At 41.3% G+C, this 26,276-nt stretch overlaps 1 protein-coding gene across 1 annotated transcript in view; it reads left to right on the forward strand.

The window, feature by feature from the left end:
- The first annotated feature begins 202 nt into the window (after window positions 1–202).
- The window catches only part of mfng (MFNG O-fucosylpeptide 3-beta-N-acetylglucosaminyltransferase), a 35,073-nt gene continuing 8,999 nt past the window's right edge, over window positions 203–26,276 (forward strand). Inside the window, exons 1-5 of the mRNA XM_078274514.1 lie at window positions 203–939; window positions 13,052–13,097; window positions 14,085–14,187; window positions 16,832–16,985; window positions 25,022–25,107. Coding sequence (XP_078130640.1) covers window positions 568–939; window positions 13,052–13,097; window positions 14,085–14,187; window positions 16,832–16,985; window positions 25,022–25,107 — 761 coding nt within the window. The 5' untranslated portion in view covers window positions 203–567. The remainder of the gene's footprint in view (window positions 940–13,051; window positions 13,098–14,084; window positions 14,188–16,831; window positions 16,986–25,021; window positions 25,108–26,276) is intronic.

Here is a 26,276-nt window from a genome sequence, read left to right on the forward strand (position 1 = left end):
AAATGTGTGCTGTGAGTCAGAAAAACAAGAAATTCCTTCGTCAAATATAGCCTACTATTTACTCATATTTCCATGTGCATTTTTAATTTAGTACTCTCAAATAAAAGGGCAGCTTATAACCGGAAGTATACTATAATTTTCACTGTTGTAGTTTATTTTGAAATCTGAGCCAGGAAGTGTCATCATTTGATTCCGTGTAGCTTGACACTGGTGACAATGGGTGGGCAGAGCTGCGACTGTGACAAAAGTCAAATATTTCCGAGTGACAGCGGCGTTTACATAGAAAAAGAGAGGAACATCTGTCTTATTGCCATGCTGCTGTGGTGTCTCTTTAAAACATGCGAAATACTAAAAAGTGATTATTAAATGATTTTGATAAACCCTCTCCAGTCCAAGTCTCCTACAGTCATGCCAATTGATTAATGAGGAACACCGATGACAAAGTTTGAAGAAGGAAGACGGGGAGGTGATGGAGGAACTACCACGAAAAGACCAAAACAAATTCACATGAGGGGACCAAGAACATGGTTTTCACGCTTCATGGAATGTAAATAACTTATTTCTATCATGCAGAAGAAATGGATACGTCGGAGGTTGCCCGTTTTGATTCTCACCATCTTCATCATCCTCTACGTGGACTTTCAATTACGCACCAGCAGCCCTCCCAAACTCAGCGTGGCTCACCATCCGTTACCATGTGTGTTTCCGCGCCCCATCCATCGGGCTCCATCCCCGGCCACAGACGCACAGAACCCGTCTGTCAACAGCAGCAGCAGCAGCAGCGGGAACGGAGGATACACAGCCTCCGGAGTTGCACATGTCGCCCAGCCGAAACTGAAGCTGGAGGACATCTTCGTCGCTGTGAAGACCACCGGGAAGTTCCACAAGACGCGTCTTGCGCTCCTGTTGGAGACGTGGATCTCCAGAACCAAGACGCATGTAAGTGTCTGTTGTGTACGTGCTGTTGTGGGCTGCTCTGAAAAGTCTTGCATTAAGACACTCAGCTGCTGCTGTCACCCAAAGCCACCTGCACCAAAGTTATGATCATATGTAAGCCAACTTTCTCTGTTTATTTTGAATTATATATAGGCTATACTACATTTAAGAGAACAGACTGTTTTGGCTAACTGTTTAATGTTTTAAAGTCATTATACATGTATTGAATACAAAAATCTAAATATCTGAGCCATCATTTGGCCTAAGAAGAAGAAGAAGTCATGTGCTGACTGCTTTCATTTCATCATAAGGCCTTTATGATGAAATGAAAACATTCACTTCCTTCCTGCTTTGAAACTGCAGGTCTGATGATTGACTTGGCTGATTAAAGTTTAGTCCCCGAGCGAAATAGTTGGTCAGTTATACTGCCAAGTGATGTAAAGAATGTGAACCATATACATATGAAAACTTTCTGAAGACCAATTTGCAAAAAGCACAACTTCGACCAGTTTCCTTATTTGCACCTGTAACATTTACGGCTCGCGGAGATGTAGATGGAATTTTCAAACTCAAAATATAACGCTCATCACTGTTTAAGGGTTTTAGATTAGTTTAAAGGCTCCAGGGAAGGTGACATTAGGTATTGTATTTTTTTGTGTGAAAGATCTGACATGAGTGAGCTTTTGAGGCTCAGTCAGGAAGTAACAAACCTATTAGAAAGCCTTGTCTTTGAAGTATCTGTTATTCTGCCATTAGTCCAGTTTAAAAGGATTTATTACAGATCATCTTAAGATTTTGATCATACAAGCGTTCTGGTATTGAGTGCTACATTGCAGACAGCAGTGCCCCATTTTTTGCTCTCTCTCTCTCTCTCTCTCTCTCTCTCTCACACACACACACACACACACACACACACACACACACACTTTACCAGGAACATTTCTTTATGTCAGAGTGAAAGACCGCTTTGTAACAAAGCGTTTTGTAAATGTCTTTCAAAGGAATACACTTTTAATATGATTCAATGTTGTGTTTCACGGAACAAAGTAATACAGATGAGAAGTGATCTTGAAAGGAGGCGTTCAACTTTTAGCTTCTTGTTTTCTGTCTTTGCTGTTGCTTGTGCAGTTATAAATAAGAGGCATGGTTTTAACAGTGAAAGAGGAACATACTAATAGTGTATTCCTCTTTCTCACTACAAAGACAAAACACAATCACTGTCAAATCAACATTTTCATGATATTCTAATGATATGACCAGCATGTATGTGTGTGTGTGTGTGTGTGTGTGTGTGTGTGTGTGTGTGTGTGTGTGTGTGTATATACACTCACCTAAAGGATTATTAGGAACACCTGTTAAATTTCTCCTTAATGCAATTATCTAATCAACCAATCACATGGCAGCTGCTTCAATGCATTTTGGGGTGTGGTCCTTGTCAAGACAATCTCCTGAACTCCAAACTGAATGTCAGAATGGGAAAGAAAGGTGATATAAGCATCTTTGAGTGTGGCATGGTTGTTGGTGCCAGACGGACTGGTCTGAGTATTTCACAATCTGCTCAGTTACTGGGATTTTCACGCACAACCATTTCTAGGGTTTACAAAGAATGGTCTGAAAAAGGAAAAACATCCAGTATGCGGCAGTCCTGTGGGCGAAAATGCCTTGTTGATGCTAGAGGTCAGAGGAGAATGGGCCGACTGATTCAAGCTGATAGCAGATCAACTTTGACTCAAATAACCACTCCTAACAACCGAGGTACGCAGCAAAGCATTTGTGAAGCCACATCACGCACAACCTTGAGGCGGATGGGCTACACCAGCAGAAGACCCCACCGGGTACCACTCATCTCCACTAAAAATAGGAAAATGAGGCTACAATTTGCACGAGCTCACCAAAATCGGACAGTTGAAGACTGGAAAAATGTTGCCTGGTCTGATGAGTCTCTATTTCAGTTGAGACATTCAGATGGTAGAGTCAGAATTTGGCATAAACAGAATGAGAACATGGACCCGGCATGCCTTGTTACCACTGTGCAGGCTGGTGGTGGTGGTGTAATGGTGTGGGGGATCCCTTTTGCCTTCAGAACTGCCTTAATTCTTTGTGTCATTGATTCAACAAGGTGCTGGAAGCATTTAGATATGTTGGCCCATACTGATAGGATAGAGTCAAACACGGTATTAATATGGTGTTCCTAATAATCCTTTAGGTGCGTGTGTGTGTGTGTGTATATATATATATATTGTACTGTATATATACCCATGAAAACACAAAGATGCAAGACGCAGCAATACAAGAGAACACACACACACACACACACACACACACACACACAGGAAGCTGTGCAGGCTGGTTGTCTGGGCCGAGGGGAAGCAGCCGCTGTGTAGCAGCTCTGTTAACAATACTGAAACGGAAGCTGGTCATAGAACAGGAAGTGGAGTGGGGAGGCAGATTGCAAAAAGAATGAACCTGTGAACACACACACACACACACACACACACACACACACACACACACACACACACACACACATTTTGTCCATTTTACAGGGTGAAGAGTCATTTCTAACCAGCTCGGCAAATAGCTAATCTGCTTCCAGCCTGAACAGGAGCATTGCGACAGAAACTGTCCCCTAACAATGACCTATTTGGTCCCTAAAATGATCTAGGGTCCCTGTTCATCGCCCAGGTCAGAAATAATCTCATCGTTGCATACACTTGGGTTTTAATGGCTAAGTACGATCATCTGAGGAAAGGTAGTCTTGCATTGCCAGACCTTCCTCCACAGTGCTGCAAAGGAAGGTCTGGCTAGTCCACACAGCATTCCGGGATGGGAGAAAAAAGGGATCAGTTTTTTTGGCATTTCTTTAAAGTAATCACAATCGTCTTGGGTGGCGCTAAACCCTGGACGGAGCCACAGTGCCTCTGCAAAATAGCCTCGGGAAGGAACTTGTTTTGGTGGAACGTGTACGTTCAAAAGTTGTTTTAGTCGTGCAACAGAAAACTCAGATTGGACAGATAGTCTAGCTAGCTATCTGGATTTACCCTGCAGAGATCTGAGGAGCAGTTAACCATAGTCCTCAGAAATCCACCGGAGTTTAAAATGCCAATACAAATAAAGGGGAAGGTGATGTACATCTGGCCGAAATGAGGGACATCCGGCGGAATTTCCGGCGGCACCTAAACAATCCCGGAAATGAATCGTCGTCAATACAGACTAGAGGAAAGGTAACAGCCATACCCTGGGGTCAGCTGAGAAAAAAAACTAAGCCGTGCGCACAGAATAAAAATCAATGGACATACTCCCAGGCCCCCCCCAGAATCCTTGCGAGAGTGAAGAGCTGGTCCGTTGTTCCACGGACAGGATGGAATACGCATTGTTCCTCTTCAATCTGAGGTTCGACTATCGGCCGATCCCTCCTTTCCAGCTCCTTGGAGTAGACTTTACCTTTAGACTTTGTGTGCAGTATCTCCGTCACTGTAACGACAAGCCTCTGGGAAGTCACTGCTCTTGGCTGTTACAGCAGATAACTTCACTGTAAAACTGCAAATTGTCATTTTTACATTACTGTTTGTGGTGAACAGAGACGCAGACAAGCTGTTTTTTCTTTGTCTTTTTATGCTAAGCTAGACTTATCAACCTGTGGCTCCAGCCACACACTTAACATGTAGACATAAAAGTAGTATCAGTTTTCTCATCTATAGAAGGATAGCGAGTTAGCATAGTTCCTATTTCCCAACTATTCTTTTAAAGCTTTGTTCATTCACTTAAATGTATTATAATGTTGTAAAAATGAATAACGTTAGACATAAAAGCTTGCTATCGGGTCATTGGCGTAAATCCGCTAAGCAACTAGATAAATCTATACAAAGTAATTAAAATGATTTCCTCTCCTTTGCTCTCATTTAAGTTCCCCTGAGATACCTTAATATGCCCCAGTTGAAAATTAGTTAAGGTCCAAATGCCAGATTTGAAAGCCAGATTGCTATCACACAGCCAATGAAATCTTGAAGTATTGATCAACAAGCCTTATCCAGCAGTCATTTTGTGCTATATGGCAGTACAAATCTTCCTTAATGGCCCTTTAACAGCGTAAAAAACAAGCTGAGATTTATACGTCTTCCTGACCTCAGTGAAACGTCTTCTCAAACTCTGTTTACGAGACGCTCCATGCTGATGATCTGCCATTTTTGTTCCTCAGCTCAGGTTGACTGATTTCAGTACATGTAGTTTGGTTTGAGTTATGACCGGAGGGGAGGAAACTGTGATGGGGTTTTACTGTGGTAGATGTTGATGGTGGTTCTCTTGGTGATAGTGGTGATGAGGATTGATCCATGTACATTTGTACTTCCTCCTCCTTTTTCTGCTAGAGGGATGAGAGGGAGGAATGGACAACGGTAAAGTAGACGAGTGTCAATAATTGATAGAGGAACTGGTTGGTACAGTAAAACTGTGCTTCAATAGATGATGCAGCCTTTCTTTTATAGTGCAGCAGAGAGGATATTATGGAGATGAATTACTTTAATATAGAAACATACACAGCAAGAAACACTGTGATGCAGTATAGTTGTTAAAGCAAACAACTTTGCACACTTACAACACACACTTTCATTCTGTTGATTTAATTTGTAAGCATTTTCATGACAACTAAGCAAAGACCCATCCTCTGACGAAGGTCATTAAATGTGGTTGAAATTCCTGGAAGAAAGAGGAACAGGTCATTTAGTCCAGAATATTCTGTCAAACTAAACCTAGTTTTAACATGTGTTGGGACCACAGCAAGGAAGAATTAAACTGGATATTAAACATTATCTTGTAAATAGAGGCCTCAGAGCAGCGGCCTCTGAGATAAAGAAGTCATGACCAACAGGTGGTCATTCTGAACAAAGAGCACTGTTTAAACTGATCAGGAAACAAAGAGCATGTGACCTGCTCAAGAACACTGATTTCCGATTGGACCACGGACCCTGAACGGACCAGAGGGCCGCGACCAACTGACCGGGGGAATAAATACGCTGAGCACTGACGAAACTTTGTCTTTCCACTAGTAGCGTTTGTTACTGAAAGGATGACACGTTGCAGCGCTGCCGAGCAATCCACAGCCTCACCTCGCCAGTCGAGTTTGAGCTGAATAGTATCTTCATGGTACTAAAGGGGGGTCCTGGTGAAGGAGATTTTCACCGAATCTGCAGAGGGTAACTTACCCTGTTTTCCGAGGAAAGGAGGACATCACGTCTTCTACAGTCGTCTCTGACAGAGCTAAAAATCCAACTGCCGGAGGGAGCTTTTCTGTTTCGTTAAATCACGGACCCTCGCAGGATCCGCCGAACAACTAAGTGAACTGCACATCCAAAACTAAGAGGCTTAATAGTGTTCTGGGCAGATTAGAACAGGGTGTGTATTATTAATGAGTAATGTGCTATTGTTGCTATTTGTGTTACCATTAATTTGATCTGATTAATACGGTGGTATTACTGCACACTTTGATTATTAATCTGTTTGGCTGTGAATGTATCTTTGATCTGGGTACTTGATGATGTGTTGAATAATGTAGCTTAGGTAAACTGTAAATGCTGCATTGCTAGCTCCTTCCACGGAGCATAGTTACTGTTCTGAGCGAGATAGTAAAACCCCCGTTAGTCAGTCGAACCAACGGTACTGTGGCGTGACGAGACAGTCACGGCGTGGACCCGTGTAGGCAACAGATCAGCTGTTAGCTTACCAGAGAGGCTAAACATGTAAACATCCCCTTGTTAGCATGAAAGAGTTTATTTTCAGAGCGAGAAAATCAAGACTCAAAGTGCCTTTTCTTTTCTCGTTCAAGTGTGTTTTTCTTTCTCTAAATATGCTTTTTTCCTCTTTCGCTAATCTCTCACACACACATATACCCAAGCTCACGGCTAACCCCCCCCCCAGCCACACGTGTAGCCGCCACAAAGCTGCAGACACGTTAGCTTTAGCAGCTAGCTGCCTCAGTCATTCACAAGATAAACTAACCGGATAGCACCTAGCCCATTGTCTATAGCACATAGATTAGCCTGAACGAGCTAACGGCTAATCTTGGGCCTAGCCTACCACTACCGCCCTCTTGGGGTTAAATAGTTTTGTGCAGCTCACAGGAGTAGCCATTTTTGTAGTCTTTGGCTAGACTACACCTCGTCTCCCCCTCCTCTTTCACACTCACTCTCACACACACACACACACACACACACACACACACACACACACACACACACACACACAGCAGTGTCTCACCACAGTGTCTTTGTTGTAGTTTATAAAAGGGTATATTGGTTTTAATTGATCGAAGGATTATTGATTGGCCATTGATGATTTTGAAGTTAATAAATGCTATTATACTGTAAATGGCAGTTGTCTGTGATTATTTGTGTACCTACTGTAACAACAAGCTGATTGAACACAGTCTGTGCTCGGACTCACCCTTCCTTTTGTTCCTTTAAGAATACCAGATAGATTAACCAAGTTAAGATCGGTATTTTAAAGAGAAAACCACCTAAATGAGACTGTTCACAGTTGATTATTGGTCCCTGATATTTCAGGGTGGTGCCCCGTTTTGATTGTTTGTTGATTTGATAAAGTTATGAATAACCATATTCATAACTTTATTAATATTGATAAAACATCTTTGATAATTTGCCAATAATTGGATCTGTACCCTACCGGAACCCAACAAATGGTGCCCCGTGTGAGGCTGTTAGATAACAGCGTTATTACAATAATTATACATAATAATTATACTTTTTAATTTTAAACTTAATTATTTTTGAGAGTGGAGAACCCACTCTTCCTCTTCTATCTCCTCCCCCTAGGAGGAGAGAGCACCACTCCCCTGCCAAAAGGGGGAGGGATCTCTTGCAATATCAGAGAAACACAGGTAGGATCAGAGTTCCGTCCACTGACAAACGGTACGAGCCACAAAGCTTGCCATCCCGCTTTGATCAGACTCCATCCCCACTGCCAAAGGGGAGGAGCCGTCCTCAAAACATCCGAAAACATGATATGAGCATTCGCCAGATCGAGCCTTGGCTGCATGATACTCTCCGACCACGACAGAGTGTCCGGTTTGACCCAACGGAACGGGTAAGTATGCTGACACCTTCGAACGTCCAAGAATCACGTGATTCTGCCTTTGACCCTGAGCCTGACCCTCCAACCACATCCAATGGTCCAGCTGACCTGGATGAACCTACTTGGCTCCCCTCGGAGCCTCCAGTCACTTCGGTCTCCTCAGAGACCACGGCTAGCAGCCTAGTGAACTTCAGTAGGGAGGGGTCAGAGCTGGTCATATTTGAGAGTCATCAAGAGCCACTATCGGCCCCTTTGCTGGGAACAGGTGCTCCATCCTTCACCCCAGCTAATTTCTGATTGCAACATCTTGCTTCCTGAAGAAACCAGATCTTCTCCACTCGTTAAAGAGGAAGAAAACTTCCAAACCCTGTGTGGTAAAAGTGGATCAAAACTTTCACCCACTGCAGTGGATACTTTGTGTAGCTCGAAGCCACACTCGACCTAGACTCCACCCCCACAAAAGGGGGAGGGAGCTCCTGATGACTCGGACAACATATGTCCATCCCCAAAACAAGGTCTGTATCCAGCAGAACTGTCAGGCTCCTCAAAGGGACCTGACACTGGTTCCTCATCAGCGGAACCAGACCAGGGAGGGGACCCAGAGGAGCCCAGAGTGCTCCCTGAAACCACAACGCCTAGCGCCTCACAAGCCCCTCCCCTGATGTCCTGGGGAGATCCTGCCCACAAGGGCAAAGCCCACGGTACAGATACCACAGCAGGGGCAAAAGGGGGTGTCGGCACCCTAGCCTTGCTGGACTGCGTCTCCAGGATAAGTCAGACACATCCAACACTTCTGCAGAAGTCGTTAAAACAATGCTCCCCCACAGTACACCAGTACTAGCCGTAGCATTCAGTGGTAGCATTCCCAGCTACCTGCCAGATAAATCGGCCATCACAAAACCAGTTTTGGTCGATATCACACCCCAGAGGATGACTCTTGTGCATCCTATTCACATCTGTGTAAGTGACACAGATGGCTTGGACACCGGTCACAACCACCTGAGGCCGGGCCCACTCAGTGACTGCCACCGTGGACACAGTTAGGCTCAGGTTGACACCCTGAAGCCACTTGATCCTGCAGGCAGTCTGCAAGCCCCAGACGGACAAGTCACCGTCATTCATGAGCAAATGGCCATGATTCTTCCAGAGCCTGATCCTGGCTCTGACTCTTTCTTGCCGCTGCCGAGCACACCACCGCTGCAGTCTGGCATCCTTGATTTTTCCAACCCTCACAGGTCTTTCCTTTGCTCGCTGAACAACAGCGATGCACCGCACCGCCCCTGTATGGTTGAAGGTGCACCCTTTTATGGCGCCACACCGACAGACGTGCCCATATCACTTTGGCCAAAGAACCCGGCCATCAGGCCAGACTTGCACCATTACTTGCGCCCACCTGACCTGCCTCCAGCTTTTGCACAGCAAAAGCACTGCCTTCCTTCAGAGTTCCAGCAGACTCTCCTCAAGGTGGCTGGAGCAGGCGCCTTCTCTGTACTCCAGGGAAAGGGGGTCATACACTAAAGGCCCCACCTCCAGGTAAACTTGATCGGCCCAGTTACCAGAACTGGGCGAGGTAACCAGTACCCCCACACTGTCACGTGCACTCTCACCGTGTGGGTTGAATGCCTCTCAGCACCCAACTGCACAACCATGACAGCCGCGGTCCTGCTTCTGAACCCCACGTTCAGCCAGACCGACTCAACATGCGGTCCTCACGCCCAGGAAAAGGGGGAGGGAGGCTCCCCCCCAAGAGATTAGAAACGCAAACCAGTTGAGTCATAGGGATAGCTGCATGCCTCACCTCACTCTGTTGACATGCACTCCCATCCTAAACTTTTCCAAACAGTAATCAAACTACCTCAAAGCTTCGGTAGTAAAATTCTTTTCAGGATAACATTTTACTGTTACTTTCCATTCTGCTCCTCAAAAACACTGTGCGTGCTTTAGACTGTCAGATGTCACAGAAAACACAACCCAGGTGCGAGTAGCGAGAGATTTAATGCGAAGCATCGGTAGAGAAAGGAACTCTTCGGTCAACAAACTCGAGCCTTGAAAAGATGCCAGCCGGCCTGGTGTCCAGGGACCTCGTTGTAGACCCATAAATCTGCTACTAACCGTATTGTGCAATATTCACAGGTACATCTGACGTATAGTCTTGGCAGTGCAATTCCAAATTTCTGTAGCTCATAGGAACGAGAGATAGGACTCATTTTTGACTTACCCATCAGAAGATAGAATGTATACAGACTAGAGTCTGTAGTGAGTGTTTCCGAGAGTGTCTCACCACATGTTGGTTTTGTTTCTGCTTTTTGTTGTAGTTTATAAAAGGGTATATTGGTTTTAATTGATCGAAGGATTATTGATTGGCCATTGATGATTTTGAAGTTAATAAATTCTATTATACTGTAAATGGCAGTTGTCTGTGATTATTTGTGTACCTACTGTAATAACAAGCTGATTGAACACAGTCTGTGCTCGGACTCACCCTTCCTTTTGTTCCTTTAAGAATACCAGATAGATTAACCAAGTTAAGATCGGTATTTTAAAGGGAAAACCACCTAAATGAGACTGTTCACAGTTGATTATTGGTCCCTGATATTCCAGGGTGGTGCCCCGTTTTGGATATTCATAACTTTATTAATATTGATAAAACATCTTTGATAATTTGCCAATAATTGGATCTGTACCCTACCGGAACCCAACACCTGAAACCTAAAGTCAAGTACAATAATTAACAATCAGTGATTACCATTTTAGGCTTCACACTCTATCTGCTCTGACTATCACCTCTTTTATTATCTCTGTCTCTTTAAAACACACACAAGCATGCACGCACGCACACACGCACACACGCACGCACGCACGCACCCACGCACCCACGCACACACACACTCTTGCCTATCAGTCACAAGTCACATCTCTTGCCTTCTCTATCATTTGCAATTCACTACATATAAATACAATGTTTTAACAACATTTAAAATATTTTTGCTGCATTTAATTGCAATAATTTTAACTTTTCCCTCATACTTTAGATTTGAATATTATTATGTACATTTCCAAATGAACATTTTTTCTTTCTGTTTGACCTTCCTTTCACACTATGCATGTGCTTCTTCAAACCCAAAAAAACATATTTTTGAAAATGCTCTCAATTGTTAACACACTAAATAAATACCAACCTTTTGGAAAACAAAAGGGCCTGCTCAGACATGGTCGTGGAAAACAACCTTCTGTCACCTCTAACTTTTTCGGTCACTTTGATCACTCATTTTGAATTTCAATACAGCCAAGCATACAATATGTGTTGGCATTAATCTGTTTTCGGTTTCTCGATGGGTTTGTGAGCATTAAATGTTAATCTGATGGTGTGACTAAAATAAATAAATAGCAAAAGCAATGTACTGTATCTACATCTCAGTGTGTAGTATGTTGTAGTTACTTTGACTGAGCTCATTTAAAATTCTTCAAAATGTATGCTTGAAACATTTGTAGTTTTATTGTATTTCAGCCAGAACTCACAGGCACACTAATACATTTGCAGATGTTGAATAAAACATGCGTTAAGGTTTGTGTTTATCTTATCCAACGGGTGATTTCTCCTGCTCTGAGGTTATTTAGTGCCTGCCTGGCAAAGGAATTCAAACACACCGCACGGTTTAGCCTGAGGGTCTGCAGAGATGGAGTGACACGCAAGGGTTGCCAGTTTAAATCCCCTGTTATAAGCCTCCTCAGTCTCAGTGAATCATGCACCATAAAGAGCTGTATCTTGTCTGTGGAGTGTCAGCTAAATGAAACTGGTGCAGGATTTCAACTGGTTTTGAAATGTTGGTGAATTTGAAAGGAATCGTATTTGAGTAAAAGAACAGCCAAATAATATGATATATCTTTCCCGGGAAGTTAGCAAATATGTTCCTATTTTTCCAATAACATTTGAATCTTCTTTAAAAGATATACTAACCTTAAAAAAAATATATGTTTAGATTTGATTTAGTTAATGAATACATTTTTTCATGTGTGTGTCTTTGTAAACTCACTCAAAGTCCCTCGCAATGCCCCTTGAGAGATGAATAAAGACATTTGAATTGAACTTAATTGAATTCTGTTTAAAATATATAAAAAAGCTGTTATATATGACATATTACAATATTACAGTTTTCTACAATTTCTTCTTTGTCTGCTAAACGTTTTTCATTGCAAGTAATGTTATGTTAAGTTTCTTTCTGGACTTGGATAGACATAGGCATAACTATGAACTATAAACTTTTACTATTTTATTTTCGTTCACTTTAGATTATATAAGATCTTTTCCTCTAAAAAGAGTAAAATAAAATGTAATCTGCTGCTTGGGAGCTTCAATGGTCAAGTGTTTTTACAATTGTACACCACTAGAGGTCAGTGTTGTACTACACATCTATCTATCTATCTCTCTATCTATCTATCTATCTATCTATCTATCTATCTATCTATCTATCTATCTATCTATCTATCTATCTATCTATCTATCTATCTATCTATCTATCTATCTATCTATCTATCTATCTATCTATCTATCTATCTGTCTATCTATCTATCTGTCTATCTGATTGAGTGACTGTATGAGCAAGGTGTGTGGGCTGTGAGACTATCAGCAAGGTGTTTATGAATGTGTGTGATTTGAGACTTATTTGAATCATATATCTGCCAAAAAACAAATTAACTCTGCCATATAGTGATTCCCAGACCACTTTGTATCATAAGTGTGTGTGTGTATATGTGTGTTCTGCGTTTGTGTGCAGTAACGTTTTTAGCTCACATTGGGGAGCCTTGTTTCCGTCGCTTTGAATTTGCTCCATTCAAAATGATATTGATCCAGTGTGTGTGTGTGTGTGTGTGTGTGTGTGTGTGTGTGTGTGTGTGAGAGTGTGTTTGTTTGTGTGTTTAGTCCTTAGTGAAGGTGCTTTCAGGACATTCTGCTACTGATGTGCAGAAGAAGAAGGATATGATCAAAGCTGGTGTATTTAAATCCCTTTATTTCTTGTTGTTTGTCTAGACTTTCATTTTCACAGACACTGAGGATGTGGACTTGCATTCAGAAGGTAAGCAGCAATCTTGAATCTAATTTACACACAAAGTCTCAAATTTAGATTTAGATCAACATGACATTGAGTGACAACATGATGTGGCCACATACTTTTGTGTACTTTTAGCATGGCGCTGTTTTCCATGGTTAGGTCTTGTTCCCTAAGTTCAAATTCAAAGCTTAACCCTCCTGTTGTCCTCGGGTCAAATCTGACCCATTTTCAAATATTCTTTATCAGAAATTTGTCTTTCAACCAAATTGCCCAAAAACATGGATGGTTCCCTACAATACTGTTCGCAAGGATCCTTTTTTTGGGTGGAGTATGGGGTGTTTTATTCCATTTTATAGCATTTGAAGAAGAAAATGAAATGGTATGAATGGTATCATGACTAAATGTTATGTCTGAGATTATGCATCAACATATGTTCCTTTGATCTCAACTATTTTAGCTTTTTAGTAACTCAGAAATTAGACATATTTTCATATGAATGAAAGGTTTATTGACAATAAATTCCAAGGATAAGTGTAAAACTAGTGGTGGTAGTGAAAAAAAGTGTCGAAAATGTCTAAGAAACATAGAAAAAAATGACAAAAAAGCCAGGGAGGACAACAAGTGCATGCATCGACAGGAAGACAATAAGAAATGCGATCAGCCCTGATTGCATTTCTTATTTTGTTCTGACTTTTCTTCATTCTCTTGCTCTCCCTAATCTATTCCTCACAATCTCCCATCTGGCCTCCACTCTCTCTCTCTCCTTCTTTCTTTCCAAGTTCTGTGTCTTTGTCAGCAGATTGTATGAACTCTACTCCCATCATTTGCAAATAAACCTTTTTTTACACTTACTGATTATAATGAGTTTATTAATTATTTGGTTAGAATATGCACTATACAAAAAGTACATAATCATCAGTATATAGCCGACATGACAATTATGTGTAAAACCTGTGAAACGGAGAAAATCCAGTTGAATAAATCAAACACTCTCTTTGTTTCTCTGTCCAGGTTATAACATGGTGGTAACAGGCTGCCAGTCGGATCACAGCCAGCAGGCTCTGTCCTGCAAGATGTCTGCTGAGTACGACGGCTTCATGGCCTCAGACAAGAGGTGAGAGAAATTACGGTCCGGCCTGTCATTCTGCCTACACTGGATTTGAAGATCGGATTAAGATTAGAAACGTTAATAATCACTGTGGGGAAACCGGATCAGGTGGTGAGAAGAGAAATCAAATAAGTTAATCATCTAGGGTTAGACAGATTCTTTACAGGAGTACATCTTTGTTTTTATCTTGCCAACATCTTCGTTGCACAGTATTTCCCAGAGGTCACTTGTTTATTCAAACAGTGTGGGCAATCGATTTTGTCTTCAGTCCTCCTTCTCACTCTTTACAAACAGAGATTACTTGCACCAAACGCCAGACAGACAAAGTTAGCGACTAGCAATAAACATCGAGGTGCATTTAGCAGCTAAACAGTGAGATGTTTCTCTCTCTCAAGTTAGTGGAGACCATATCAGAGTTAAAGGTGCACTATGAGTTCCTGCATGGTTTCAGCGCGATTTAATTTTTGTCTCAAAACGTAGGCATCTCTCCTTGATCCGCTAGCTGCCTGTCCCCTGAATACACTGTGAAAAAGCCTGGTCTCGGGAGACAACACAGGGGTCGTAAATGTCAAACAAACACTAGGGGCACAGGCTATGCACTAAAATACAACAAACCACGTTCTAGCCAATCACCAACAAGATGGTTTGGGGAGGGGATGGGGGTTAGTGCTCACTGTCCTCCCCCCCCCCCCTCTAGTGTGCATGCACACTATCCCCCACCCTCTCCCTCAACCATCTTTCAGGAACTCATAGTACACCTTTAAAAATATCAATTTATGGTGATATGTCAGTGTTGTGTTGATAGCTTGTTTCTGCTGCCCCCGAGTGACCAAAGGAATCAGTTATTGTATGTTTAACTTAACTCATTTCCAAAGCAATAATAAGAAAAGAAGATGACAGTAGAAGACAAGTTGTATTTGGAGAGGGCCACATTGTGTATTAGATCATACTCTGTGAGTAATTTTGAGATTTCTTTTTTACTTGGTTTTAACTCACGACACCGCTTTAGGCTGCAATGTGTTGTTGATATTTGGTCATATTTTTGATTTGTGGAAAATACGATGAGGCTCAACAGCTTGCGTTTGGTGTGTGACTGAGGCTTTGACTGCTGTCGTCATTAGCGTGGCAGAGAAAATGAAAGAGCGTTTCAGTTTGGTTCCAGGGCCCACTTTGTTATTTGGACTGAAAGGGAAGTGAGGCTGTTTGGTTTGGAAGGAAGCCTTTTGTGTTGTTGGGCAGCCATGAGGATAGCAAATGAAACAAGCCAGCACTTCAGTTTGGGACCAGAAGCTTTGTCATTTGGACTCTGATTTTGCTGTAAAAGTGTGTTTGGTTTGGAATGAGGCTTTGACATTGTGTCCAGTCATTAAGGTGGCAGAAGAAAGCTTTATTACTCACAGAATACAGTGAAATTCATGTATGAAGATAACAGGTAATCCAGACGAACAAAAAAGACAGGAATGCCGTTGTTCTTCCCTGTATTTCTTTCCTGTACTTACCAATTCTTACTGGAAGGAATTCTTCAACATTTACTTAAGAAAAAAGCTTTCAACTGGGACTAATAACAGAAATCTGTGATACATTATTCTAAGGTTCACTCACTAGCTTTTTCAGAATCTTTTCTGACTTTTTCTGATCCTTGAATATATCCAAGGGTTATGCTGTCCCCATACAACCATTAGTAATCCTAAATTCCATGTCCACCGCTGGGTGATGACACCATAGCAACTTTCATCAATTGAAGAAGGCAGTGTGACACAGTTGAAAGTTTCAGAAATAGGAAGTATGTAAGGCTGGGCGATACATCAAATTAATTGGAATATATGTTTTTTATACGATGTGTAAAATGTATCCTATACTAGTGATGGCCAAATGAAGCTTCGTGAACCATTTTCTTTATTTTCTGAGCCCACTAGATGGCGCTCTCTGTTCAACAAAGGGTTGAGAATACACTGAATTGCAATGCCTTAGGCCTTTCTCTTAAAACCAAGAGCGCCATCTAGTGGGCTCAGAAAATAAAGAAAATGGTTCACGAAGCTTCATTTGGCCATCACTATCCTATACATTTCATGACAAAATTCAAAATCCATGCACAGAAAGTTAGTTTTTAGTCTAAAAGTAACGTAGATGATAGCTGTCTTGAGTCACAACAGCTCCAAGTGATGCCAGTTTGTTATTATAAATGTTCATCTGTATTGCACATGAAGTCCTACAACATGATTTTTCAATCATGTTTTAGTCTTCTTGCATTTTGGAAAACGGGCACTCCAGTAGTTCTATCTCATGATGAAAAAGTAGAGACGATTGTAGATGAAAATGAAGAGTGATTTTATCTTAGTTTTTACTTTATACAAAACATATTTTTGGACATTGGTGCGGTCTCGTCATCGTCTCGTCTTAGTCATGGAAAAAAAGGTCGTTGACGAACATATTTAGTCTTCTCTTGTCTCGTCTCCGTCTTCCGGAGTTGGATTCATTTAATGCAAGAAAGAAACCAACAAGGAGGAAAATTGGTATTGAATATCTGATCTGCTGGCTGCAGACATCAACAGTAGGATGGAGAGGAGCACAGAAACCCAGACTGTTAAAACAAACCAGTTTACATATTTTAACTGCATCTTTCTTCTGTTCTTCTCCTGCGGCTTCTCAGGTGGTTTTGTCATGTGGACGATGATAACTACGTGCACCCGGAGGCCCTCCTTTCCCTGCTCTCAGTCTTTCCCCAGGACGGCGACATCTACGTGGGCAAACCGAGTCTGGACAAACCCATCACTGCTCATGAACTGCTGGAGGGCAATGCAACGGTACCGTACCACAGTGTTGATTCAATGTAATCCACAGTGTTGGGAGTAATGCGTTACAAAAGTAATGCAATTACAGTAATGGATTCCTTTTTGCTGTAACGCAGTAATATAACGCTGGCTGAAGCTGGGCAGAGCTATACAGAGTACATGCTGAGGTCATCACTTCATGACATCAAATGAACACATCTTTTCTCAGAGTAAAAATATACACTTTGAACAGGTTTTATACTGTAGTGTAAAACACTATTACATGTGATTTTTTGCCTGGTATGTACTAGTCTACATCAATCGCGTTTCATTTCCGGGATTGTTCAGGTGCCGCCGGAAATTCCGCCGAATGTCCCTTGTTTCGGCCGGATGTCCGTTACCTTCCGCTTTCTTTGTGTTGGACTTTTAAACTCCGGTAGGTTTATGAGGACTATGGTTAACTGTTCCTCAAATATCTGCAGGGCAAATCCAGACAGCTAGCTAGACTATCTGTCCAATCTGAGTTTTCAGTTGCACGACTAAAACAACAGAACAAGTTCCTTCCTGAGGCTATTTTGCAGAGGCACCGTTGATCTGTCCTGCACATAGCCCCGCCCAAGACGATTGTGATTGGTTTAAAGAAATGCCAATAAACCAGAGCATGGTTTTCTCCCATTTCGGAATGCCATGTGGACTAGCCAGACCCTCCTCTGCAGTGCTGTGGAGGAAGGTCTTGCATTGCGAGACTAGGCATGTGCTGACAAAGTTGACAAAACGTAACCTGACGTGCCTGATCGTGTGTTAACACAGAACCATCTAAGAAGCCATCATTGGTTACTGTTTAGGAAAGGGCAGGCCTTTTAAAAAAAATACCTCGCAGGTGATTGAATGAACCATCTATCTATCACATCCATTTTGAACAATGTTGTTTTGAACGAATAGTCACAGCCGTCACACACACACACACACACCCCTAAATCACGACCCGTAGCTGCCAGTAGCTCCTCCCTGGACACTGATTGGTTTTGTTGGCGCCTAGTCTATATCCACGACATTCCACTTCTGGGATTGCTCTGTTGTTGCTAGAAATTCTGCTGGATTTCACTCTTTTTGGCCAGGTGTCCGTTACCTTCCACTTTCTTTGTGTTGGAATTTCAAACTCCGGTCATTTTATGAGGACTATGGTTAACTGCTCCTCAGATCTCTGCAGGGTAAATCCAGACAGCTAGCTAGACTATCTGTCCAATCTGAGTTTTCTGTTGCACAACCAAAACAACTTTTGAACGTACAAATGACATTCCACCGAAACAATTTTCTTCCCGAGGCTATTTTGCACCTGCAGCATGGATCTGCCCGGTGCTTAATGCTACCCAAGACGATTGTGATTTTTTAAATGACATGCCAATAAACCAGAGCACGTTTTTCTCCCATCTCGGAATGCTGTGTGGACTAGCCAGACCCTCCTTTGCAGTGCTGTGGAGGAATGTCTGGCAAAGTGAGACTACTTTCAGCCTGACAATATGGATTTTCGTGTGATATGTGATCATGCGATTCTGTGATGTTGTGATATCGCGAGAATCCAGCTGCCGTGCAAGATATGACAAAATTGGGGGAAAAGTTGACAAAAAGTGAGTGCTTTGGTCAGTACCATCTTCAACACAACTTGCAAACCACGTCATTCTAGAGACTTAAATAAGCCTAGAGACAAAACAGCAATGCCCAGGGGAAGGGTGGTAAGAACCAGAAGGTGTTTTGCATGAACTCATCAGTTAGGTGTGGTCACAGGACCTATAGAAGACCAGATATAGCAAATCATTTACCTCTATGTTTCCCCAGGGCTTATTCCCCAGGATTGTAAAAAGGCCTCTGAAACAGCATTTGCACCACAGCACACTAAACCTCCTCTGAAACCTATGCTGAATTGAATTTATGGGGGCAGATAACTCTGTAAGGCAGGGAGACCCCTCTGAGATACATTACTTTCTTTAACGTATCTCCACTAATTTATGTTTTCATGCTGTCCTGCCTATTCTTTACCATCATTACCTACCTTCTTTTTTCTTTTCACTTTTCAATTTCTCATTTTTTCCATCCAACCGAGACAGACCTGCTGTGTTATTCACTCAGTGATTCTCATGAATCCTTCTGTTGCATTCTTCCTTCCTGGCTAATGGACATTTTGAGATATAAAATCTTAACCATGACCTGTTGGCCAGTTTACAGTCCACATTTCCGGAAGCATTTTTAGACGTTTGTCAGTTGTTTCTCTTGAGAAACGTTAACATTTGTCTCTCTTTTGTTTTTGTCCCTTTGTTCTCTGTTCTATCCGTCTGTCCATCCATTATTCCTTCCTTTTTTTCTATCCTCTCTTTAGATGCTCTTTGGCTCCACCGAGGACGCTAATGAACTCTAAAACAAAGCTGCATTCCCCTTTTTATTGGTCTTGTGCCCAAATGCAACCCAGCCAGGTTAACCACTGCCATTCAAAATCCATACTTTCCTAATCCATACTTACACTTTCTATTTTCACTCTTATCAGTGCTGCCATGAAATGGGGGAAAATGAACGTATGGATGGATGTCTTTTGTTCACATGGGAAGGGTTTTCGGACCCAAGTGGATCAATGAGTGATAAGTGTCTCGTTTGAGATATTGACTGGTGGTAAAAACGCATGCACGCACGCACGCATACGCACACGCACACGCACACGCACACACACACACAAGGTATACTGTCAAACTGCAGGAGGTCAACAATAGTTTGTTTTTGGACCTATTTATAGGTGTGTGTGTCACTGAGTTCACATGCTTTACAGTAGAATTAATGCTCCTATTGAGTTAAAGTGCATCCTTGTTCTAGCAAGCTCTCTGAATAGCATTCTCCCTGCTCTTTTCAATCTATCTCACTCATTTCTTGGAATTACTCTCTCTATCTCCCTTGTGTCACATTCTCCTCTCCGATTGCACCCATTTACACTGGAAAAATAATCTTTATTTATCTTTGCTTCCGTAGTATCTCTTTCTGTCTCTCTATCTCTCTCTCTCTCTCTCCCTTCCCGTACTCCTTCCTTTTGTTCCCATTGCTCTCTTCCACTTTTCTCTTTCCTTCCTATTTTTCCTCATCTCCATCCTTCGCCGGGGTTGGATTTTTGGATTCCAGGGTGATGGAGAAAACAAAACAACAATTATCAAACTCCCTCTCTGTCTCTTCCTCTCAGTTTGTTATGTCTCACTGACTGTCTTTTTAGATTTTCCTGCCACTATTGTGAGGTTGGAGAGGTGGATTGGAGAAGGAAGAAGGCAAAGAAAGGAAAGGAAGGAAATTAAAGGAAATTAAAGGAAAGGAATGGCCTTTAACACAAAAAGGAAGGAAGTGGAAGATAAAGATCCACAGGCAGGAAAAGGATCAGAAAGAAATCAAAAGGAAGAGGATGAATGGGAAGGGAGACAGAGAGGCACAAACAACTAGGCAGGAAATGGGGAAAGGGAAAGAAAAAGATTGGAAAGGAAATGAAAGAAGAACAGAACAGAAGGAAAGAAATGTAAGTAAGGGATAAAAACAGCCCGTCCTCATCCAGAAAATGACCATATGGGTCGGTTATGCAAGCAGCTCATAACTGCCGATAATTACATTTCTTGTTAGGGGGCGAACTCTCGTGGCTGTAGTAATTGTCGCGAGAGCAAACGAGGAAGTATAAGGAGGCAGGTTGGGGTGCTGGATGGGTCAAACATAGCAAAGAAACTCCCGCACACTGTCAAACTTTCAAAAAATATGTAAAGTTTAATAGTAGGCAATGTTTCGGTACTAGACCATCTTCAGGCAAATGGTCTTAAATCCTGATAAGCCATCTTTTGTAGGAGTTTTTTTGTGCACCAATCAACAACTTCCACATGAAATCAGGCATTAAAACATAACATTCATTCACATATCCTTACTATAAATAGAGCGCAAAATTAAATACAACTTCCTCTTTTAAAGATTATCTTTTGGGGGTTTTCCACCTTTATTTGATAGGACAACTAGGTGAGAAAGGGGAGAAAGGGGGAAGACATGCAGGAAATCGCCACAGGTCGGATTCAAATCCTGGACCTCTGCGTCGAGGCATAAACCTCTCAGTATATGTGCGCCTGCTCTACCCACTGATCTTACCCGGCCACAATACTCCCTCTATACTAACCATTATAATATATTATATCATACCAGAGCAATCCATAGTAGACGGATATCGATTTCTGTATAATGAAAGCACACAAAAAATGATATAGAGCATCTATAGACGGACATATTTCCAAAACCCACTGGTACCTTATCCATTAATAGATAAATAGAGTAAAAAATATTGTATAATAACGATAAACACAACAACTTCATAATTTACATTACTTTTGTGTTAAATAACACTAAAATGTATATGAAAATAAACACAGTTAACATCATAAATATCAGCAGCTACGCTGCGCTTGAAGATGACGTAGTATTACGAGCAACCACGGTAGCGAGTAGTATGAAAGGCCAAAATTCCACGTAAGGAGGATGGTTGGGGTGGTGGATGGGTCAAACAACACACAACTTTCACCCCGGAGTCCGGGGTTCGTGTCCCGCGTGGCATTTTTCCTAAACCCAACTGTCCCATTCTTCTTTTCCTAAACCCAACTTGTCCCGCGTGTCATGGAAATGTACCTTTTTTAAGCCCACCCACGATCTTTTCCTTAACCTAACTGCGTCAAAAGTGACGCCAATAGTCCCGACCAAGTGTGTTTAGATATGAGGCTAAAGGAGACTTTTAACTTCAATAACAATGCCAAAGGCACCTGACCAAGCGTCCGTGTTTTACGTGATGGGAGTGAGAATGTGTTGACACACCTGCCTCACTTTGTAGATTTGCGAAGTATTTTTCTCTACTGGATAGGTAAAAAAAAAACACAGGACTTTCAGTCAGAAGACTGGGGTGTGTGATTCCACAAATCAACTGTTATTTTAAAACGTAGCCTACCGAAGTTTTACAAACCTTAGTATGTGACGCAGTAATGTCCATTACGTCACGTTACAGCCTCCTTTTAGTAGTTTTACGGGACTTATCTAAAGCCGATCCCTTATGTTTTCCCAACCCTAACTATTTTTGTTGCCTAAACTTAACTAATTCCATTTCACAATGTTTGCTACGTGTTTGAAACTGCGCCCGTCACGTTAAATAGAACGGTCACATTACTACAGTAACATGTTTAAACTCATAGACGTTAAAATGAATGGACAAAGCGACGCCGTAGATTAAAGAGTCTTTAAACGCTTCACATGTAAAGTTATTCGCTGTCAAAGTGACGCCAAAATGAATGGCAGTCAATGGAACGCTAACGGCAGGTGATGGCTTGTTTGCATCAAAATGGCTCCATAGGAGGTACGCTTTGTGGAGGCTCGCTTACCCCCTTGTTTAAACCACCACTGTTGTTAGAATATATATTGTGAAAAGAGTTAAGAAGAGGTTTTAGAATATATCGTGTAGACCTTTGCCTTTTTATGCTCCCTGGGTTATGAGAGGCCATTTAGTTTTACAGTGATTAGACATTATAAAAGGAGTGTGAGAAAGATCTTCTCTGATCGGGGGAGGGAGCGAGGCAACAATGGTCCACATTTTGCAAGCGTGGGATTTGTGACACAAAGTATGGAAATGACCTGGCTCTCATGAAAACTCCTTAAAGTTTGCAGGAGATTAAAACACACAGGTGTTCAAATCCAACAATAGCGACTTGTCTCTTTTGAGCTGAGAATGGAAGAAGTCAAGGTCATGTTTTTCATACAGTGTGTTACAAACCGTTAGGAGCCGGCTGGAGCCAGAAGATCTGGACTGTATCCAATTGATGACAGCACCACCAGAGGATGAGATGGAAGTGAATAAATAAGGCAGATTTTTAACTTAGGACATCAGATGCTGGGGAAATCTTTGACTGACCAATAGGTGAAAGGTAGACCTGTATAGTATCTGATCTGCAATATCATTTTTCACTAAAGCTTGTTATTAACTTTAAGTCTTATTTCTCTGATCTACCAGTAAACGAACACCATCCAGAGTGAAGTGACCATAAAATTGGAGTCAGATTAAGTCTGGCCTTTTTTAGGGCCAGACCGGTCAATTACGGTCACATTTTAGAATAAAAATCTTACACTGTGCAGCTGTAAAGGTATGAGGATGTGTTGGAAAAAAGGAAAAGAAAAGTGTAAAGGAAAGGATAATTAAGAACAAAACAGAAAAAACACAGATACATAGTTAAAAGAAAGACTTTAAATTTGAAGGAAATGTTTTAACAGAATAAGGAGAAATAAAAGGGAAGGAAATTAAGACAGAAGACGTACAGCAGAGCAAAAGGAAAGGAAAGGAAAGAAAACACGCACAGTCTAGTAATTTGTGCCCTCCCCTAAACTCCTAATCTGGCTGCCACATCTTAACACATCTGAACACTTTTATTGCAGATAATAAAACAAACATTAGCTTGTGAAATGGCAGAGAGTTAGCAGATAAAGACTTGCAATTCATATCAGGTGGTTTGGAAAAGAACAAACAATCAATACAAGTCTGAAGGGAAACCAGATAGGAGAGGCAAAGAAAATAATTACACTTTATTATTTTAGGGTCAGTGAGAAAAGCACTCTTCTGTGTTTCTTAGCTATTACAGACATAGTTTGTTTAACAGAGTGAAAGCTCTTTTTCTCAATATTTTTGTGCATACAGATTTTGTGTTCATTTTGCGTGCTTAGTATTGGTGTCTTTATTCCCAAATAAAGTGGTTACAAGGGCTGGGTGATATGCAGAAAATCAAATATCACGATATTCTTGACCATATACCTCAATGTCGATATTGCGACGATATTGTCGGATTGACAGTTGGTGCTTTAACAAAATATTATTTACACAATGAGATTTTCAATAAATAATCATCAGAAATGTTGATTTAATGACAAAGTGTGTAAATAAAGCAAATAATAGAACAGCTAGAACAGTTTGTTGAGTTCAGAAAATTACATCACTTTACTCCAATGCAGCCTTCAAAACCAGGAAAAATCCACACTACGATTTTACGATATCCAAAATCTAAGACGATATCTAGACTCATATCACGATATCGATATATTGCCCAGCCCTAGTGGTTACTCATGATACTGCAGATGATTTGTATATTTGTAGTATATGTAGATTTTACATTGCTTGGCATTGTATGGACAGCAAAGGAATAATTTCATTGAACAGGGAAACATGTTTCCTGCGCATATGACAATAAAACTTTGAAATTGAAATATGTATGTAACTGCGGATGTGTGTTACTATATGTGTGTGTGTGTGTGTGTGTGTGTGTGTGTGAGAGGTAACAAGACTCACAAGAAGATAAGCAGGTACAAAACTCTTTTCAACCATAAGAACTATAGGAAAAAGCTCTACACTTGAATGTCAGGCAGACTTTGTGCCTCACACACACTAAGAACTGTCATCCCATTTGAAGAATGTGATTTACACCTTAATGGCATTACAGTATTCAGTCTTTAAGAGCAGTACAGGCCGACAATAGCACTGGATCAAAAGGTTTAAGGCTGTGTTGGTGTAGGAGAAGTGCTTCAGGGGGTAAAATGAAATACAATCCAAAAGGACTTTGGCGGCTTATCAGATGCCGGGATACTGAATAACATTTATACCCAACAGGCGCCGTTTTACAACTCTGAGAAGTTGTCACAGCAGCAATAATTTTGTCATTGTTCGCAAGCTGTTGGCTTATACTGTATTTGATTGACCCACATAGTGTTGCTGGCCACTGGCCTTTGTGTTGGCATCCCCACTATGGCAACACAGAGCTTTCCATAAAATGAAGAGCAAACTGTGTTTCATGGTGCAGTGCGCTTGTCTGCAGTTTTTGGAGTTTTGCGTCAGGCGTGATCGCTTTCTATTTCTCCCCATTTGCTCATTCGGTCGTTGAAACTAGGGATGGGAATTTTGTGTAAAAACAACAATATATATTTCTGTTTCTGTGACAGTGGCTGCATAATAATGCATCTGAAAATCTGTGTGTGTGTGTTTTGTCACTCAGAGGGAAGTGCGGTTCTGGTTCGCTACAGGAGGAGCAGGATTCTGTCTGAGTCGGCAGCTGGCGGAGAAGATGGCTCCATGGGCCAGGTATTTACCAACTGATGCTCCCTGTACATGTGTGTGTACATTGTCTCTATTGGGACCAGATGTACGGATCAGTCAACATCAAGAGTCTACACAATTAAAAAACAAGTGTACGCATTCTTTTCATTTGAAAGGTGCATGTTCTATCATTTCCCTCAAGCCAGGTTTTATCAGAAATTATTTTAGTGATCCTTTTAATGTGTTTGCTCTTCTTAGTCCATTAAATGCAAAACTAATTTACTTCAAGTTGACAATGGAAATCAACTTGAAGAGACTTGAAGCTTGCTGGCAAGAGGTAATTCATCACAGTGAACTTTGCCCTTATTTGTATTTATGTTTGTCAAAATGATGTTATAGTTGCTCAGTAATGATGCTGAGACTCCATTATTTTTGTTTTAGATTTGAGCACCTTTAAGAGACAAAAAAATACACAAGACATACAATACATAATGTGATTTTGATGGCCTCTTGCAGGTTTTCTGTGGTCAAAGTCACAGTTTCCTGCAAACACTTGAATGCACCACCATTTTCAAAACAGCGTCTTTAACCCAACTGCATTACCGAGCAGCATAACTTTGATCAAAAAAAAGTAAAGCATGACCAAATGTTCAGAGTGATGAATCACCAATCTAAAGTAACTTTCAGGTCTCTGCAAGTTTGTATTTATCCTGCTCTCAAAGAGCTGAGACTAATGGCTGCCCAGGGCCAGAAGGTAAGGAATCAATCTAAGAATTTAAGGTGTTCTTTGGGAAAGGTCAGCAGTAAAGTACATGCAATATAGTTAATGGGCCAAAACATGCAAGCTCTGCAACAATTTCCTTTTAGGTTTAAAGTTAGGCAGTTTTAGAGTTTTTTTTATTTTATTTTATAGCTTTTATTTAGGAAAATGTCTGCCCTCATAACCAGAAAAATCAGTGGTGGAAGAAGTATTCAGATCCTTTACTTAAGGAAAAGTACTAATACCACACTGTAAAAATACTCTTACTTACTTACTTACTTAATACTGTTACAAGTAAAAGTCCTGCATTAAAAATGTTACTTAAGTAAAAGTATGTAAGTATCATCAGGAAAATGTAGTATCAAATGTAGAAAAGCCTGACATTTTAGAAACTGGAAACGATCCAAACTGTTCTGTGTTTAATTGGCTAATCATTTCAGCTGGCCTTGTAGGC

Source organism: Sander vitreus, chromosome 2 (genome assembly GCF_031162955.1).
Source record: "Sander vitreus isolate 19-12246 chromosome 2, sanVit1, whole genome shotgun sequence".
Classification (NCBI taxonomy): Eukaryota; Metazoa; Chordata; class Actinopteri; order Perciformes; family Percidae; genus Sander; species Sander vitreus.